Genomic DNA, 19,563 nt, shown 5'->3' with positions numbered 1-19,563 from the left:
CCAGGTGGGTGAGAAAAATTCAAATACAGTTGAAATGAAAAATACCTTGTAATGAGAATCAGGACTGGAAGCCTTACAAACATCCACCCACCATTCTCATCATATCATACTAACACCAAGTTTCCTGTATGATGCTCTTGCCTTAACTGCAAGCAGGTGTTGGTCTAAAGGGACAAAAATGGAAAGAATTTCCATGTTATTCATGCAAAATCAAATATAAGCATAAATATAAACACTATCTATCTATCTATCTATCTATCTATCTATCTATCTATCTAATCTATAGTAGAAATTGCAAAAATACCTCCAAATACATTTATTGCAATATCAGACTTAAGCAATAAAAAGTCAAGTGTAGCCTTCATTTGGGCCTCACTTGACGATTAGATGTGAACAGGTCTGAACAAGTCAGCTAGGTCTGAGTCATTATTTAGGTTCTCTATGGAAACCAAGGCTCAAGGGAATTTGACAAAAAGATGTTTGCCAGACACTATGGGCTTGTCAGTCTCCTGGAGGGCCCCTCACATCAGTTCTAAGATGGTTCTGTGAGAACTGGCCAATTCCTTTTCCAAAGACTTCCTCTAAATTACTAGCCAACATTGCTTTGCAAAGAGAAGAGGATTTCGGGCACAGGTTAGGCTGCCACCTATCCAACATGAAGAGAGTATTGATAAGGAAATTTTGTGCATGCAACCAGACATCACCTGCCTTCCTTCAGGGAGCTGGTGGCAGTGGAGAAAATGTTTACAGATCATTCTGAGCTCTCACTAGGGTGCCACAGTAGAAAGGCAAAGCTTTGAGTTTCTCCTGTCTGTCAGTTTCCATTAGTAAGCAGAGCTTGACCCTGCCTTGCTCAAAGTTTGGAAATGAATTATTAGCAACTCTAGAACCTCTCCCCCCTTTTTTTGTACACACTTAGTTGTGACTGCTTTTGTTACAGAAAAAACCTTCTGGTATTTGCAATCGACTTGAAACACTCAGTGCTTTGTACAGTTTAACTGGGAGTGGTTAAGAAGTAGACCACTGAATTTTCTTTGAAATATTCCATATATTCAAAACAAAAGAGAGAAATAGTTGGCAACCTCTCCCCCACTCCACGCCCCAAAACTTAAGTGTTTGATACATGGGATCAACACATCATGCTGTATTCCAAATAAGTGATATTTCACTGATTGCCACTTGAGGCTTCTGAATTATAAATCTGTGGGTTTTAAGATCTTTTTACACTTAAAAATTTTAAATGTTACAATTGTAGCTGGCCAATTGTCTCTAACTGGTATCTGATCTGTGTTAAGTTTCCTGGTATGCAACAAGTATCTGATAAGTAAAAAAAAAAAATTAAACTTACTTTTGCAAAGCACAGGCTTTTGCTTTTAAGGTAAGGAAATAGTGACTCAAAACCATCTCTGTATGATTTAGCAGGAGAAAATCTAGACTAGTTGACTAAAGGCTTTTCCTTAAATTATACATGATCTCATATTTCCAAAATATCAGGCTCAGGAAAGCTACACAAATGTATATGTCAATCTATTCTCACTGCAGCACTGAATTCTACAGACCATTAGTGATTGATTGGATCTTAGGTGCAATTTTATGGAGGAGATGACAGAGTCTAATGAGGCAAGAGGCAACCCTCTCAAGTTCGTGCTTTCCATTTCTTGCTGTCTAGAGAAAGGCCACACTCTCAGGCATCTAGTCCAATGCCTCTCTGGGATACTGGATCTTCGCTCTAGCTCACCTTGAAATATCCTCATGCCTTGATAACCAGGAGTATAATGGGGCCACAGGATCCCTAGACACCCAAATCTTCAGATACTTAAGTCCTTCATACAAAATGACATGGAATGTACATATAATCCCCACAATTCCCTTGAATACTTCAAATCATGTCACTCCAAATCAGGGCCCAATGTGAACATGATATACATAGTTATTATACTATACTATTTAAAAAAGAATGGCAAAGAGGTCTATACATGTTCAATACGGAGCCAATTTTCTTAAAAATGTCTTACTCTCTGGTTGATTAAATCCTGAGATCCAGATGACTAACTACTGTCTTCAATGAAGTTCCTTTGGAGGCCCACAAAAATCAATCAGGAGGGTTGCAAATGTGCTTACAAAATATAGATTTGTTAAATAAATCTATATTTTGGCTATGTATATTGCATATAGGTATTTTCTTTACAATTTTATACTTTATATTATTATCTTTTATTTTTATTATATTTAAGTAGTTGTACAAAGGGGTTGCTATTTAACAAAGCAGTTTATGAATACAATGCCTCTTACATCACTCCTTTCAACATTCTCACCCATCCCTTTCAACCCACCTCTTCCTTCAGCTTTCTTAATTTTGTAGGATGTACATTGAATTCTTGGCTGCATTCTCCACCCCCCTTTCTCCTCTCCATTCATCTTCTCCTTTCCTTGACCTACCTTACCCTTTTCAAGTATATTATTATGTTTAATGAGGGTCTGGAGATAGTGGAGTGCTACATAGACAAGATCCCGGCACCAAACACTTCTCCTGACCCACCCACATCCTCTTGGCTCTCCACATCCCTCTACAGGTTGAATATGCCCTTCCAACATCTCAGCACCAGAAGTGTTATAGATTTTTTGATTCTTTCATATTTTAGTGTGTTTACATTCATGTAATTAGATACCTTGGAGAAAGGATCCAGATCCAGACAGGATTATTTTTGTGTGTTTCATATATACACACATGGCATGAAGTTAACATTCTTCAATATATTTAGTGTGTTGACATTTTGATTGTGGTCCTGGGCATGATGTCAGGTGTGTAATTTTCACCTTCTGTCATTCCATCACTCAAAAGATTTCAGCTTTTGGATATTTTAGAGTTTATATTTTGGAATGCTTGACCTGTACTTTCCCACAGTGTCCTGATACAAACACTTATGACTCTCTGGATAAGGGCTTTATCATGGCTATAAGTCACTAACCAATGTCAGCTGCAGATTAAACAACCATAGCTCTAAGATCTCCAGGGAGGGGAACTCCAGGTGTGTCCAGGGTGATACACTGGACGGTGCATCAGAGACCGTTTCTAGAAAGGTGACTGATTTCTGGACCATAAATTATAACAAAAGATAACAGGAAAGTTGAGCACTGGTGGCTCATGCCTGTAATTCTTGCTGCTCAGGAAGCTAAGATATAAGGATCTCAGTTTGAAACTAGTCCAGGCAGGTAACCTTATGTACAGGTAACCATCAAAAACCCAGAAGTGGAGGTATGGATCAAGTGGGTAGTTAGTTAGAAAGACAAGTGAGAGTGTGAGGCCCCTGAATTCAAGCCCCAGCATCAGCATACACACACACACACACGCACACACACACACACACACCACAGTCCATAGACAATAAATGAAATAAAGGATGCTGTCAATTGGTACACTTCTGTTAAGGATCAAATTAAAACAAAGGGGCACAGAGAGATTGAAGTAGTGAGGTTGGTGGTGATTTTTTTATTTGATCTGAAACATAAAAGATGAGAATTGGGCATAAAGTACTAGGAGAGAAGATTTGGAAGGAAGTAAGAAAGAATACAAAGTGAGTGGGGATAGAAAAGAGACCACTTAGTATGTTTCACAGGGAATCAGGTGGAGGGAGGGAAGGGGCAGGGTAGGTTATCCTTGCCATATGAGATTTTAGTCAGCAGAAACTTGACATCCATGAATATATGGTTCCCAGGGGACTGATGTTGAGAAAAAAAATTGCAAATGTTCAGGGTTCAGAGTTCAGTGCCATACTGTGGATGCTTAATTTGATTCTCCCACAATGCCTTCCAACTTCTGCTAAAGACATGGCAGCTTTCAACAAACTGATTTCTTACTTCATGACTTAAATTGAGCATATTACATGCCCCCTTCTGTGTTTGTGTATATATGTATGTTGTGTGTGTGTGTGTGTGTGTGTGTGTGTGTGTGTGTGTGTGTGTGTGTGTGTGTGTGTGTGTATGCTTGGCCTGGGCTTCAACACTGGGCCTGAAAGCTGTCCCTGAGCTTTTGTGCTCAGCAGTAGCACCCTATCACTTGAAACACAACTCCACTTCCAGATTTTTGATGGACAATTGGAAATAAGAGTCTCACGGACTTTACTACATGGCTGGTTTTGAACCACATTCCTCAGATCTTAGCCTCCTAAATGGCTAGGATTACAAGTGTGAGCCACCAGCATCCACCTATGTGCCCCTTTTGGTTGGGAGGGTTATCATGCTTACACCTTGCTTTGGGGAAGCACATTTTCACAAACTTAAGACAGGGAAATACTCAATAAATAACACAAGGTTTTAAACAAAATTGACTCCAATGTGAGATTAGCCAAGAGATTTTCCACATCAACTGAGCTGCATAATACTTGAGTGCGAATTTAACATTTAATTTTTGGCTTTGCAATTTCTTCTCATTTTTAAAACATTATTATTATTTTGGCTGCATTTGCCAAGAACTATGTATAAGAAATCCATAATTGGACCTACTGTACAGTGTTGAGAGATGTTTATTCAAAATGCAATGAGAAACTCTTAAGGGATTTTAAGCAGGGGAATGCAATAATCTGATTTATACTAAATGATGATTATGTGGGCATTCTGTGGAAAAGAGACCAGGAGGAAGTAGGAAAGAATCAGAGAAGACAGTAGGCTACTGCAAAAATCTATGGAAGAAATGATATGTGATTTAAATAGCCAAGTTTGACAATTGATGAAGAACAGAATTAAATAACATGTAGCACAGAATACATACACATTTACTTATATCTTCATCTCTACATCAGTTTTATGTATTTCAATTGTCTTTAGCATTTAAAGAAGAACAATCTTCCTAAAAATGTGTCATGATATTTGTCTACTTCAGCTCCAACAAAATGCAAATATACATTGACATGGACACAGTTTTTCATTTGTGTTGAGGGGGTGTTGAAAACTTTGGAGCCAATTAGTAAAACCTTAAGTGTATACATACAATGTGTGTGTGTGTGTGTGTGTGTGTGTGTGTGTGTGTGTGTGTGTGTGTGTGTGTGTGTTAAGGTAAGCTTCCTATCCCAACAAGTAAGTCCCAATGTGGATAACAGTTCAAATACAGTGGTTTATTTCTTGCATATGGATGGACATTAGAGAGAAAAAAAATCATTGGCTCTCTGGCAAAGTAGTACCGAGATGGCCTGGTACCAGTGGCTCAAGTTTGTGCTCCTACATTCTCAGAAGGCTGAGATCTGAGGATTGATGTTCAAAGCCAGTTGGTCAGACAAATCCAGAGACTATGAATTTCAAGTAACCAGGAAAAGGCCGGAAGCAAAAGGCATGACTAACATGGCAGAACACCAGCCAAGTTAAAGTGTGAAGCTTTGAGTTCAAGCCCCAGTACTAGTACACACACACACATGCACACACACACACACACACACACACACACACACACACACACACACACACACAATAACACTGATGTATGTTCTACTCTACATTCACATAACAAAATTTAGACATTGTTTCTTGAGACAACCCTATGCTACCTTAAAGTTGTAACTTTGTGTTCTACACAGTGCTGCCTTCACAGTGCTCCATTGAAGGTCAAAGAGCATGTGTACCACATTCAGGATGTCTTGTGGAGCCAAGCCTGGTATGGTAGCCCTTTCTCTGTTCTCTTTCCATTGGTTGGCATTGAGTTGCATGGCTGCAACTAACTTCAAGGGAAGCTGGGAAATGTCTAATTGGGGCATAGGAACAAAAAAGGAATAGGGATTCTCATGAGTAGCTAGCAGTTTCTATCTTTCTCTTGTAGGAGCTACTTAATATTATTACTTTTCTTAAAGAACAGTGGAAATAAGTTTCCTTAGAAGTTTGAAAAAAATGAGGTTAGTTGACAGGAAGTATCCTTTATGTTGTGACTCTCAGAACCAGTTGAACTCAAAGCCAGCCCATTTCCTAGGCTAGGGAGATTGCATTTCCCTTTCTAAAGGTTATGTCCTTAAGTAAAAGATTAAATTGAAATGGAAATTTGGTCCCAAACTACATCTTTCTGTGCCCTGAGGAATGGGAATTAATTTGAAGCCAACTATTACTCACTCTGATTATGTGTCAGTAGGAAAGGGAGATAATTATCTTGTCAACAAGGCAATCCGTTGCATTCACTTCTCCACCCCAATGACCAGCATTCCAGTATTTCTTTTTTTTAAAGTATCAGTCAGTCAATCAACTCAAGTACTATGACTTATTTTGAGCTCAACACTGCTCACACTTAGCAGCAAAGCAACCCCTAAAGCCTCTTCTTTCAAGTGTCCTTTGGGGAAGAAGGGCCATAGGAAGTTGAAAATGAGGGCCATTTCTGCTTGTGAATCCTATATTCTCATTTGTTTCCAATGTCTTTCCTGAGTTTGCAGAGTGATCTTACCTTAAAATATGAAGAATGGAGGCATAGAATTCCATGTGTATATATAGCACATTTTCTTGATCCATTCATCTACTGAGGGGCATCTGGGTTGGTTCCATATCTTAGCTATGGTAAATAATGCTGTAATAAACATAGTTGTGCTGGTAGCTTTAGTATGGTCTTGTTTGTGATCATTTGGGTAAATGCCCAAAAGTGGGATTGCTGGGTCATAGGGGAGCTCTATGTGGAGTCTTTTGAGGAACCTCCATACTACTTTCCCAAGTGGTTGAACAAGCTTACACTCGCACCAACAATGCAGTATTTGATGTTGGTATAATTTGTGGAGGGGAAGGGAAAATACAAATTGTTTACATAGGGATACAGGTGCACCCATTACAACAATGAGATGTATAAGATGTTATGTCAAAAAATGAACTTTCCAACTTTGGTGCGGGTGGTGGGGGGGGGCGGCGGCGATGGGAAGGGAAACAAAGGAGGAGGCAACAATGCTTGATAAGAAATGCACTCATTACCTTGCCCATGTAATTGTAATCCCTCCGTACCATATTTTCACAGCAAAAAAATAAATATGAATTAGTGACATTTAAAACCTGGATGCTGGTGACTCATGCCTATAACCCTACCTACTCAAGAAGCTGAGATCTGAGAATCATGGTTCAAAAGCCAGCTAGAGCAGAACAGTTCATGAGACTCTGATCTCCAATTAACCACACACACACACACAAAACAGAAATGAAGCTCATGTGGTAGAGCCCCAGTGTTGAGCAGAAAAAGCTAAGGGATAGTATCCAGGCCCTGGGTTCAAGCTCTAGTACTGGTCACACACACATACACACACACACACACACACACACACACACACACACGCACATACACACGCACGCACGCACACACACACACACACACACACACACACACACACCACAAACATTTGGAAAAACAAGTTTTAATTTCCCTAGAGTTGAAAGGAACAAAAACTAATTTTCTTCTCATCACATATGAAAATAATTTTTCTGAAAGCTAAGTAAAAAAAACAAAAAACAAACCCGGAAACTGTATTCTCTTGAGATCAGAACCTTTCTAAATATCACATTTAGTGTTTGTGAGATTCAGGTCCTACAGGGAAGGTCAGGTTTCTTTCATTTGGCCTGTTTTCTGGCTCCTCCTTCTGATTCTCTCACTGGCATAATAAATATTCCTTTTCAGTTTCCTAAATTGTAACTGTTTCCTTTGAGAGACATTTGAAAAGTAGTCTTTGAAACTATTTATTTTGTTTCAAATCCAACTTAAGAGTTGTTAATGTGCTAATGATGCTATTGTTTTGTCTCCTATGTTCTTCCTTTCTGATTGAGCAAAGGTTGAGTTTTTCCATAAAATGAGATGGCTGCATTTAATTGATAAATTTCATAATTTAGAACTTTGCTGGTTTAGATTTTGAAAAGGAGATCCTTCAAGCTGACTGCAGCTGCATTTGCCTTTGAAGGAGTCCTTTATTACCACTACTACTACTACCACTACTACTACTACTACTACTACTACTACTACTACTACTATTGCTGTGAATACAGTATCTCTTTAAGCAGACACTACTCTTTTTAAGCAAGACTCTATTCCCAATGGGTGAAATATCACAGGAAATTGAGAAATTGTTTCTTTTTGGCCTAGTAGGAAAACTTGGCTGATGAAATTCAGTATTAAGGTTTTAAGAGTACTGTTTTAATCCATCAATAAGAGCCATTAAATGTCTAGCAGCTTCCCTGGGAGAGATACCATTTCGACCCTTCTATACCTACTGAATTTTTCAAGTACTTTAAGGTATGTTCCAGAAGATTGCATTCTGTTATCATTTTAACAATAACTTAGAAATGCTTTAGCGGCCTGATAATTTTATCAAGGCTGGATATAGAGTTTCCTGCCTGTAATATCAGGTAATGTGGAAGCAGAAAGAAGGAGGGTCTTCTGGTTCCTGTGTAGCCACGAAAAAAAAAGTTAGGGATTACAAAAAAAAAATAGAAAGAAAAAAGTTAGGGAGACTCCAATTTCAATCAACACATTGGATATGAGAGTGAGCACCTACGATCCTAGCTCTATGAGAAGCATTGGTAGGAAGATTTTAGTCCGAAGCCAGCCCTTTTAAAGCCATGAGATCCTATCTAAAAAAGGCACGAGGGCCTGTGTCAAGTGGTAGAGTGCCTGCCTACCAAGTGTGAGGTCCTGAGTTCAAATCCAAGTACTGCCAAAAAAAGAAAAGAAATAATCAAAATTTGCCTCAGTTGGATGTTTCGTCACTGTTTCTATTAAAAAATAGATTATCAAATGTACAAAAACAAGAAATGAACCCTAGATTCAGACTCCACTTTCATCCTGCAGTTCATCCACAAGCTCTAGAACTTGAGCAAATCAATCATGGGCATAAAACTGTGTTCTAAGTTCCAGATCATCCTGCTTACTTAATGCCACCTTGTGCTAGATAGTGTTCTGTCACTAACAAATTTCCTGAGGAAAAAATCAACCTATAAAGAGAGAAGAGTTATTGGGGGAGAAAGGGCTTGTGATTTTGATCATTCATACATATCACTTGGCCTCATTGATTTTGGCCTGTGGCACAGCAAAGGTCATGGCAGAAGCATGTGTCAGAGTGAAACTCTCCACCTGTTGGCCAGGAGCAGAGAGTAAGCAGAAAGCTGAGGACCCCCAACCCCCCTAGAGAACATGTTCTAATGACCTAAACTCCTCCCGCTAAGTCCCACCCTTAAGAGCTCCACCATCTCCTAATACTGCTACTCTAAGACCCAGGACTTTTTAGCACTTGGCCTTTGGGGGATATTTAAGATCTAAACTACAGTCTCATTTCACCATAGATGAACTGTCCTTAAAATGTGTGCTGTCAATCAGGTCTCTTATTTTAATTTCTAAATTTCCTTCCTTTTTTCTGAGTTTCTCAGGGATGCTATCAGAACCCCCACCAAGTACCTCGGGATCTTCATGCCAAGTTTTTGTGGTTTGTTCCCCTCTCCTCAGCCTTCAGTCTATTATCAATTCCTGCGGAATCCCCTAGCAATTGTCAGTCAACTCCCTTCTCTTTCCTGTCCTACTCCCCAGTCAAGCCACCATTCTCTCAAAAACTTATAACCAGTCTCTTGCCTTTGGTTTTTCTCTCCCATAGTCATGGAGATATTCTGCTGCCAAAGATGTTTTTCTACAATCAGTCTTGATTGTGTTACTTCCTGGCTTGAGACTGGTGACATTTTTGTTTTGTTTTTGAATCTAATCACAATTTTTGCTATAAAAACCCAATTGTTGCTTTGGCCCATAGTAGTCTCTCTTAGAAGACTTGTTTATTTGTTTTGTTGGTTGTTTCCCTGCTTCCTCCTGCCCCTGGCTACATCGATGCTTTGACATATTTACTACGTTCGCCACTTTAACCATAACTCAACTCTGGTAATAAGTGCAGATGTTCCTTGATTGCAATGTGTTATGTCCTGACAAACCCTGACAAACTTTGAAAATATCAAAGTCAAAACCACATTTAACATACTTTCTTTACTGAACACCACAATTTGTCTTCTCCTACCTCAAGTATGCTCAGAATACTTAGACTCTTCTACTACAGCTGAGCAAAATCCAACACAAAGCCTGTCTAGTAAGAAATTATTCAACATCTCCTAGAATGTAGTTGTATACAAAAACACAAAATAAAATGTCCACAAAACACTGGCACCACAACATCTTGTACAGATTGTGTCTACTCTTGTGGTTAAGTAGACTAGAGCTGTGGCTCCCTGCTATGGCCCAGCATCTCTGGTGCATATTATGCCACAAATCACTAACCTGGAAGTAGATCTGAATTCAGACTCTCACGTTTCTATTGAGTTTGTATTTTTTTATACCCCAGTGAAGTCAGAAGTTCCTAAACTGAACCCTTGTAAGTCAAGCACATTTTGGTTGGTTATGGGGCTTGAACTCAGGGCCTGAGTGCTGACTCTGAGCTTTTCCACTTAAGGTTAGTGTTCTATCACGTTGAGCCACAGCACCATTCCAGTTTTCTGGTGGTTAAGTGGAGATAAGAGTCTCATGGACTTTTCTGCCTAGGCTGGCTTTGAATGGCGATCCTCAGATCTCAGCCTCCTGAGTAGTTAGGATTATAGGCATGAGCCACCAGTGCCCAGCATTTATATCTTTTCCCATTCTTGCCAATTCTAACTTGTTCTCTATAAGTAGTAAGACTAGCTTGAGACTTCATCCCTCCTTTAGGCCAGGGTACCTGCCCTTCTTTCCTGAGTTCCCCCACACCCTGGTTATACTTCCAGGATGGCTTGCCTTCCTCAAGTGACCCTGTCAAACCTCTGTCTGCTGGTGAAATAAATAAATGCATACAAATAACTACTAGTAGTTTTACATGTAAAATCAAAACCTAAGCCTTCATGTTGTAACAAGTGGTTCATTTTTGCTACTTTGGAGATGTGGAAATACAATTAAGAAAGACAGAGGGAATCTTGGTTCTAGCATCAGACCGAGTCCCTGCTCAATCACTGTAAACTGGGACCTGTGTTGCATACCTCAGCCTCTCCGAGCGCATGTTCCTTGTCAATAAGCACTGGATGATTTGTGATTCACATGAAGTGCATTTGAAGGCCAAGAACAAGGGATGTGTCTGAAATGTTGTGATGCTCGGTATGAGTGGGAGGAAGCCTGGCTGTTTCTTCTTTGTAGTCTTCTTTGTGGTACCCAAACAAACCAGCAGCCAGGGAGAGGTGGAATATTTATGGTTTCATGGGGCACTGATAGGAGGAATGCTTGTCTGATCTCTGCCCCATCAGATGAAGCCACACCAACAGCAGGATGGAGTGGCAGGAAATGGTTCCCTTTTAGTTATCCTTTGGGTGGGGCTTAGCAATACTCTTCTGTTTTCTTACACACTGGGTGAAAATGAGACTTGATACAATGCAAAAGTCATTTTGAACAGAATTCTCCCTCTAATAAATATTCCCATTTCTATGACTTAACTTTTTGGAACGATGGTTTTATTGTGTTTGTTTTTTTGTTTTATTTTATTTTTGTGCTAGTCCTGGGGCTTGAATCAGGACCTGGATACTGTCTCTGAGCTTATGTGCTCAAGACTAGCTCTCTCACTGGAGCCACAGCGCCACTTCTGGTTATTTTATTTTATTTTTGTGATTAATTAGAGATAAGATTCTCATAGACTTTCCTGCTTGGGCTGGCTTTGAACCATGATCCTCAAATCTCAATCTCCTGAATAACTGGAATTGCATAAGTGAACACCTATGCTGGATGGAATGATGTTTTACTTATTCATTTTGTAGTAGTGTCAATAGCACTCAAGGCCTTGCACTTGCAAGGCAGGCACTATAAGACATCACTGGACATCACTGAGTATATGTAGGAGTTTTTATTTTTGAGGTAGGGCCTTGCTTTTAATGCCTATCCTGGCCTGGCCTGTGATCCTCTTACTTTCATTCCTTCTGTAGCTAAAAAAAAATGGATGCGCACCATTATACCAGCTATTGAGTGAGGTAGGATCCCAGAACTTTTATGACTGGATTGGCCTCAAAGCACAATCCAAAAATCTCTACATCTCAAGGAACTAGGATTATGAGGTTGAACTAAATCATTCCCTGGCTGGAATGATTTTCAAGAAAGGGATAGAGGCAGTTCCAATGAGTAAGGTGTTTATTATATTGCTTATTACAATTAACAACTGAAAATCACCTGAAATGTACAACCAGTGCGGAATGATTACAGTCCTTCAATGACTTCTCAGTAAAAAGGAAGTAACACTTGGAAAAACCATTCAAATAATCAGAAATTTTCAATCTATGGCTTACTTTCAAGAAGATAAATCAAATGAATAAACAAGATCCCTAAGTAGCCAGTGGGAAATATACCTGTTCGATCGACATCAGTTAATACCAACACATCCCCACCAGAATCCTGTCTCTCTAGACTCAGTCCCAGTGAAGGAAACTCACTGCATTTAATGCAAAATAATATTTAGTTGACTTTAGAATTTAGCCAGGCCTTTATCTCACCCTGTGAAACTTGAAAAGAAGCATTCAGACTATTATCAGAGGAAAAAGTGCGCTTTGGGGCTGAATGCCTCGCAGTTGTAGGATATCAAGAAAGCAAAGACTAAACTTGCAAAAAAAAGTTAATCTTCACACTTACTTTGTGTGTCTTCAAGTGTGCTTGAATTTAGGATCTGGGCATTCTCTCTCAGCTATTTTGCTCAAGGCTAGGCTTTTACCACTTGAGTCATACCTCCCCTTCTTTTGCTTTTTGGTGCTTAATTGGAGGTTTACCTGCCCAGGCTGGCTTCCAACTGTGTTCCTTATATCTCAGCCTCTGGAGTAGCTTACCCTATAGGGGTGAGCCACTGGAACCCAGAATATACAAGGAGTCTTTACATACATTATTTTACTTGAATTGGTACTTCTATTCTGCTTTTGTAACTGCCTTTAAGAATCACTTCAGAGCTGAGGAACAGAGAAATTGAGTGACTTATTTGGACTCTATTCTCTATATCTGCCTCATATCCAAGGATTTCCCTGCTGTGCAGAATTCTCTTTGAACCCAGTGGAAACTACCTAGAAGAGAACAGTCAGCTTCAAGAAACAGATATTTCACTATGGCTGTATTCACTGGAGGCCCTCCAAACATCTGGGGTCTCTTTTTACATGTCTAGATGAGTCTTGTGTTGAAAGAGACACAGAGCTATTACAGGCAGCCCACCATTACACAGCAAGTCAGTAGCAGGAGTCCATGTAGAATTACAATGCCTTTTTCTTGTCCCTCATGAATCCCTACCTCCCCGCTCCTCTCCTCTCCTCTCCTCTCCTCCTTCTCCTCTCCTCTCCTCTCCTCTCCTCTCCTCTCCTCTCCTCTCCTCTCCTCCTTCTCCTTTTCCCTCTCCTCTCCTCTCCTCTCCTCTCCTCTCCTCTCCTCTCCTCTCCTCTCCTCTCCTCCCCTCCCCTCCCCTCCCCTCCCCTTCCCTCTCCTCTCCTCCCCTCTCCTCTCCTCTCCTCTCCTCTCCTCTCCTCTCCTCTCCTCCTTCTCCTTTTCCCTCTCCTCCTCCCTCTTCCCTCCACCTCACTGCTCGTCTCAGCTTCAGAAAAGAACTGTTTTTTTCTGATCATTTTCCCCTCTCACTGTGGTTCAGAACCATAGTGCATTTGTCAAAGTTATTGTTTCTTCACCCCCTACCACTTTTCCGTTAGATGATTCAATACTCACTAAGAATCTCTTCACTTAGGGGAAAGAGAGAAAGTGAGAAAGACAGAGAATTCCTCAGAGCTGATAACCCTGTGTTTTTTTTTCCCTCTCTCTCTCTTGAAGAAAATGTCTTATCTGATTTCAACCTCCCTTTATTTTCAAGATGAGAAAGAAATCTTTACAGAAACCCAAGGGCTAGCTCCCAAGTGTTTGACAGGAAGTCTTTGTCTCTCATGGTTTCTCTTGTTATTTACTTTTTTATTTGGGGTTGGGGACTTGTTGCGTTATTCCACTAAGGACAGTGCTGACTGCTTCCGGTTTCTACTTCGCTTTCGAAGTTTATTTTATGTTTTGTTATGGTTTTCAGATTTCTCATGGTTTGGATTTGGGAAAGTAAAATCAAGACAAGGTGTTGGTAAGTAGTTATTCCTTCTTTGAATAAGTGATTAGCTTATGCTGCTTATTTCAGATGAAATGAGCTAGATACTCTATATTTGTCGGTGCTTGACTCATTTTTCTGTGTTCCTGGCTTTTGACTTGTTGAAGAAGGAGGTTTAGGTTGTTTAGATTTTTTTTTTTTCCCAGAAAAGGTACAACTTTTGCTAATTGTGCTGGGTTTTATTTCGTTTTGTTTTTTGTTTGGATTTTCATGTCACCTTTTTGAAATGCATTTGTTGTTATCCTGTGAGGATGCATCAACTGCTGAGTTCTGGATAGAGATAGGTTCTTAAGATGATTCAAGACATAAAATGTAACTACATTGGAAGTACACATGTGGCAGTTGAACAGTCAAACATGGACACACGTGGCTCTCAACGTATTTGACTGGCCAACTGGAACGGAGTTCTGAATTGGTAGATCAGCTATTCATTTGTGGCCATTTCTTGCTCAAAGCAGTCTTTAACATTCAGACACTGCGATTTGTGCTGATTGCATTCCATTCCTTGCATTCAGACCGTGTGCTGACAATCGCAAGGCAGAATGTGTAGCTTACTGAGTGAATGCAGATGATGTAGTTCATCGTTAGGATTGAAATCAGGTGTGATCTCTTGGGACCTCCAATTTGTCCAGTATTTTCCACGGGTACAGAGACAATGAATAGAAATTGAATGGAAGGCAGGGAAAGACAGGCTGTCTTCTGTCATTCATGTGGGTTTCCACATCTGACCATGATGGACAGATTCTTTTGGTAGCAAGTTTGGCTACAGGTAAAAATGCAAAGGAGGGGACGGGTCCGAACCTCCTACTTCTGAGCCACCTGACCTATATTTGTCTATCTGTACAGGGAAGTCTACTTCCTTTCCTTTTTAAACTCTGACATCAGACCTTGTCCTGTAAAGCAGTCTCTGTCAGTGTCTGTTCACTCATCCAGAATAACCAGCGGGCTGAGCCCAGGCTGAGCCAATGGAGTCTTTAGGGGAAAGGTCACCCCACCCCTTACCAGTCCCATAGACTCCAAGGAAAAAACTCTTAGCAAACAATAACGAGGAGAAGTTGGAACATAAATTTGAGCCAGCTCAGGACTTCTAGGCAGCTCTCCATGGGCAACTTTCAGACATAGCCAACCATAATCTCTTTGCCAAGACATTATAAAAGGGACCCTGTTTTAGGGTTTCCTACATTGCTGGGGGGAGAAGGACCTGTGGGTGTTGGTGTGTATAGAGGAAGAGGTGAATTCACCCATAACAGTGCTGTATAATGGTATCTTCCTTCTACGAGTAGTAAATCACTGTACTACTTCAACCTTTTTTTTTTTTTTTGTCGGTCATGAGGCTTGAACTCTGGGCCTGGGCACTGTCCCTCAGCTCTTCAGCTCAAGGCAAGTGCTCTACAATTTGAGCCACAGTACCACTTCCAATTTTCTGAGTGGTTTATTGGAGATAAGAGTCTCATGGACTTTCCTGCCTGGGTGGGTTTTGAACCACGATCCTCAGATCTCAGCCTCCTAAGTAGCTAGAACTGCAGGCATGAGCCACTGGCACCCTGCTATTTCAACATTTTTAAAGCTCATTTGCACTACATAAGGGTATTTGTCCCCAGAGAGCTTCAAAAATATGATTTGACCCTTTTAGGCAGAGTAGAGATTATTTTTAGAATATTCCAGCTTCCACCCACCAGACAAATTATAAATTATCATTTATAAATACATTATCATTTATTATTATTATTATTATTATCACCATCATCATCATCATCATCATCATTTGGGTTTGGTGAAGTCAGTAGTTTTGGAGATGATGGACATTGAAAACAAAAACTATGATTCACAGTTCTCAAGTGGGAAAAGAGGGGCCATGCTATGCCATGGCGACATAGCTATACAGAGTGCCCAAGATGGGTCAGGAGGCAGAAGGATCATGGGGAAATCATAGACATGAGTCTTTATTTGAGTTTCCATGAGAACAGGCAAGGTAACTAGGCAGGTTTAGAACTGGTCAGTGTGAATAATTTCAGAGAACCTCTGGACATAGGACAGTTGGAAATTTTCTGGTAGCTGATTCTGAGGTGGTTAGGGCAAGTGGTGGCTTGGAGTTTAGGGTACAGATCAAGAAAGTGATTGACTGTGTCGATGGCATTGGATGGCTTGACATGTCTAGCAACTGGCTAGCCCTATGGGAGTCCTAGGGGAGCCCTAGAGAAGGCAGTCTACTCCAGGGTTAGCAGGCCCCATAGCTTCACAGGACAGAAAATAAGAAGTCTTGGTTAGTGCAGCTACTCAAGATAATAATGCCTCCTCTCATACACTGTTGATATTGAGCGAAGGAATTTCTTTTCCTTGATGACCTTCCTCCATTCTGACCACTAGAAATGAAGTCTAAGTTAGGCTTAGATATGTGTGAATATATTTTGATGTAAAATATACTATTTTAAGTTATTAAACACAGTGTATAACAAGTTAAAACTTTATATATTAATATTATCGTCTATAGTATTAGGACCTCATAGTATATAATATCATTAATATTTCAATAGATATACTATGATATTATATACTATGTTATATTGTACACTATAATAGTATAATTTTATAGATTATAATATTAATGTATAGTATATGTCAATATAATAATGTATTATAATTAACAACACATGCTTTTCAAGTACTCATGAATTTCTTGCAACAAGCTGTGATATACCTCTGACTCTTCTTTCTTCTTGGTGGTGCCTGATCATATACATGCATAGACACACAAAGACACAACCTGTGAAATGCACAGACAGGCTGGAAACAAATTATATACACATTCATTGTCTTCATGGAGAGCTTTTCCCTCCTCCCAACTTTGCCATGCTTTGCATTTCATTATATAGGGAAATGGGCTGAATGCCTGCAAGTTTGCCAGCTGAATCAATCTTGCAGGGTTTTGGAACATCAATAATAAAGGAAACAGCACTTAAATTAATATTCCACTTGATGAATTGTTGAGGTGTGTGTTGCTCTTATTTGTCAACAGTGGCTTTCAGTAAAGTGAAAAGACGTATGAAAAATTACCTTTGGTGCTTTATACCATTTGCATGCTTAACTGCATCCACCATTCCTTGCAAACTCTTACTTGAGAGTCAACAGTTTCAATTGTAGAGATCAGAGGAAGGGATGTTCTTTGCAGAAGGAGGAATAAAGAGCAAGGCCTTCACAGGATTAAAGCAAGGGCTCTACTATGTACTTGGCTGGTGATTCGGAGGCTGGATTCCTGGAGGAATCTCAAGACTGTCATCTAGATGTCAACCTCAAAAATGACTTGAGAGCTGTCCTGATGCTGCTAACCTGATCTACACTACCTGATCCTTCCTTCCTTCCCTCCTTCTCTTGTTCCCTTCTTCCTTCCTGTTTTCTTTCTTTCTTTCTTTTTTTCTTTCTTTCTTTCTTTCTTTCTTTCTTTCTTTCTTTCTTTCTTTCTTTCCTTCTTTCTTTCTCTTTTTTCCTCTCACTTCTCTTTCTTTCTTTCTCTTTCTTTCTTTCTTCCTTCCTTTCTTTCTTTCAAGTACTAGAGCTTGAACTCAGGGCCTAGTTCTTGGTTGGCTTTTTTGATCAAGGCTTGAACTCTACATTTGAGCCACAGCTCCACTTCTGGCTTTTTGGTAATTCATTGGAGATAATAGGTACATGAACTTTCCTGCCCTGGCTGGCTTCAAACTAGAAAGCTCAGAGCTCAGCCTCTTGAGTAGCTAGGACTACAGGCATGAACCACCAGTGTCTGGAAGTGTCAATATATTTCTAATCACTTCCTGGGCTCTGGAAGGAAATATTTTATATGTGTACTATTTGAAAATAACAACTCCTGCATTTCTGGGGATAAAGGTGGAGCCTGGAATCTGTAGAGAAATATGTAGCCACAACTTCACTCTACTATGGGAGCTCTGGAAGTAGCAGGCTTTGAGAACCTCTCAGGACAGAACAGTTGTTCTGGAGATAAAAACACAGGAACCAACAGCTGGAAAAGTTTATTGACAACATGCAGAAACCTTAGCATCACATGTCTTCCTTCTTCATTGCTGGATAAAATCTGAGTAGGTCTGTCAGGAAGCAGATCATAAAATCAGGAAGGTTGAGGATATTAGAAAGAACGTGTCTTTGTTGTTGTTGGCTGGATTTCTGCTCTTGGCAAACACAGGTGAGCAAGGAATAAGATGAACACAACTGATGGGCTCACCTTGCCTTTGAGTCTTCTGTGGCTTCTAAACTAGCTGTGTGAGAACTTGACTTGTGTGTGGAATTAAACCAGAGTATATTATTAAAGGCAACTTAAATGTACATCCCACTGAAAGAATGCATTAAAAATCACCTCCAACAGCAGCTGGATTCCTCTTGCATAGTTTGTTTAAGACACAGCTAGCTGGGGAATGTCTAATTGTTATCACTACAAACTGTGATAATCCCCATATTGGGGTGGGCAATGGATCTTGGGGATTGGAAGCTGGATTATCATTGTATTAGAGCCCTTGAGAAAACATGCTTGTACTGATAATTTCTGTGCTTTTCACTACATTAGTTAAGTGTGAAGAGAAAGGTGAGGAATGTATGGAGATGCTGAAACCTGCATATTGGGGTGGTGGTGCATGCATTCCCTTACACAGGATTTAGCAATTCAGACACTTCCTTGTCTAGTTAGGCATGTGTCTTCACTGGGTATTAGATTCTGCTTCATTCTCCTTTGTCTTTAATCCTGATGCTTTTCCCTCCCATCTTTCTCTTGGTTTATGCCAGTCGTCATGGCCAGTGATCTGCTTCCATGGGAACATGCCCATTCAATAGGCTTCAGATGTATGTGAAATATATGTGGAGGAAACTGTGTCTACTTCCTAAATATGGATTGCACAAGTGATTGTAATTGTTTTGAAACTTTCACATAGATATCTTTGTGAATGTGCATTTTGCTTGCAAGCAGCATGAGTTAATGGTAAATGGATAAATTGTTCAGACTGCAGATAAAGGTGTATATGTTCTGCTGTTTTGGGCTTCAAAATGTGTCTTATATGAAAAATATTACATGTATTGCTTTAATGTACAGGCATGTAAGTATTAACTCTATAAATACTATCATAGCTAAAGGCAAAGCAGATAACTTTATCTTGAAATTTGTCCATTATTGTTATGAAAATATTTTGTGGAGGAAAGTTGTTCAGATATTCACTGATTAGAGAAAACAAGACACAATAAGGGGACAGACAGTCCAATATCATTTTAATCCCCCAGTTAAGGATTATTTAAGCATGCCTACTGGTAACTCATATCCATGGAGCACATTTAAATTTACCATCCATTGTCCTATTACTAGTCTCAGTACAGATTCATAAAACTGCAAGATTAGATAATGCACATTTTACAACTGTAAGCAGATACAGAGATACAAAGTAGCTAAGTGACTTATTCAAAGACTAGAAACTGGAAAGTCAGATCTTCAAACTGCCACTATAAC

The 19,563-nt window shown here is 39.8% G+C and overlaps 1 protein-coding gene across 3 annotated transcripts in view; it reads left to right on the top strand.

The window, feature by feature from the left end:
• The window catches only part of Ntrk2 (neurotrophic receptor tyrosine kinase 2), a 371,115-nt gene that overhangs the window by 185,605 nt on the left and 165,947 nt on the right, over positions 1-19,563 (top strand). The window contains exon 12 of one of the 3 annotated variants that reach the window (XM_042696232.1): positions 14,013-14,060. The exons of the other annotated variants lie outside the window; for them this stretch is intronic. Coding sequence (XP_042552166.1) covers positions 14,013-14,060 — 48 coding nt within the window. The remainder of the gene's footprint in view (positions 1-14,012; positions 14,061-19,563) is intronic. 3 annotated transcript variants of the gene reach the window in all.

The sequence above is a fragment of the Dipodomys spectabilis genome, unplaced genomic scaffold, assembly GCF_019054845.1.
Source record: "Dipodomys spectabilis isolate Male_0828 unplaced genomic scaffold, ASM1905484v1 ptg000204l, whole genome shotgun sequence".
In the NCBI taxonomy this organism is placed as follows: Eukaryota; Metazoa; Chordata; class Mammalia; order Rodentia; family Heteromyidae; genus Dipodomys; species Dipodomys spectabilis.
Note: the sequence above shows the minus strand (reverse complement) of the source record. Positions and strands in the feature narration are given on the sequence as shown.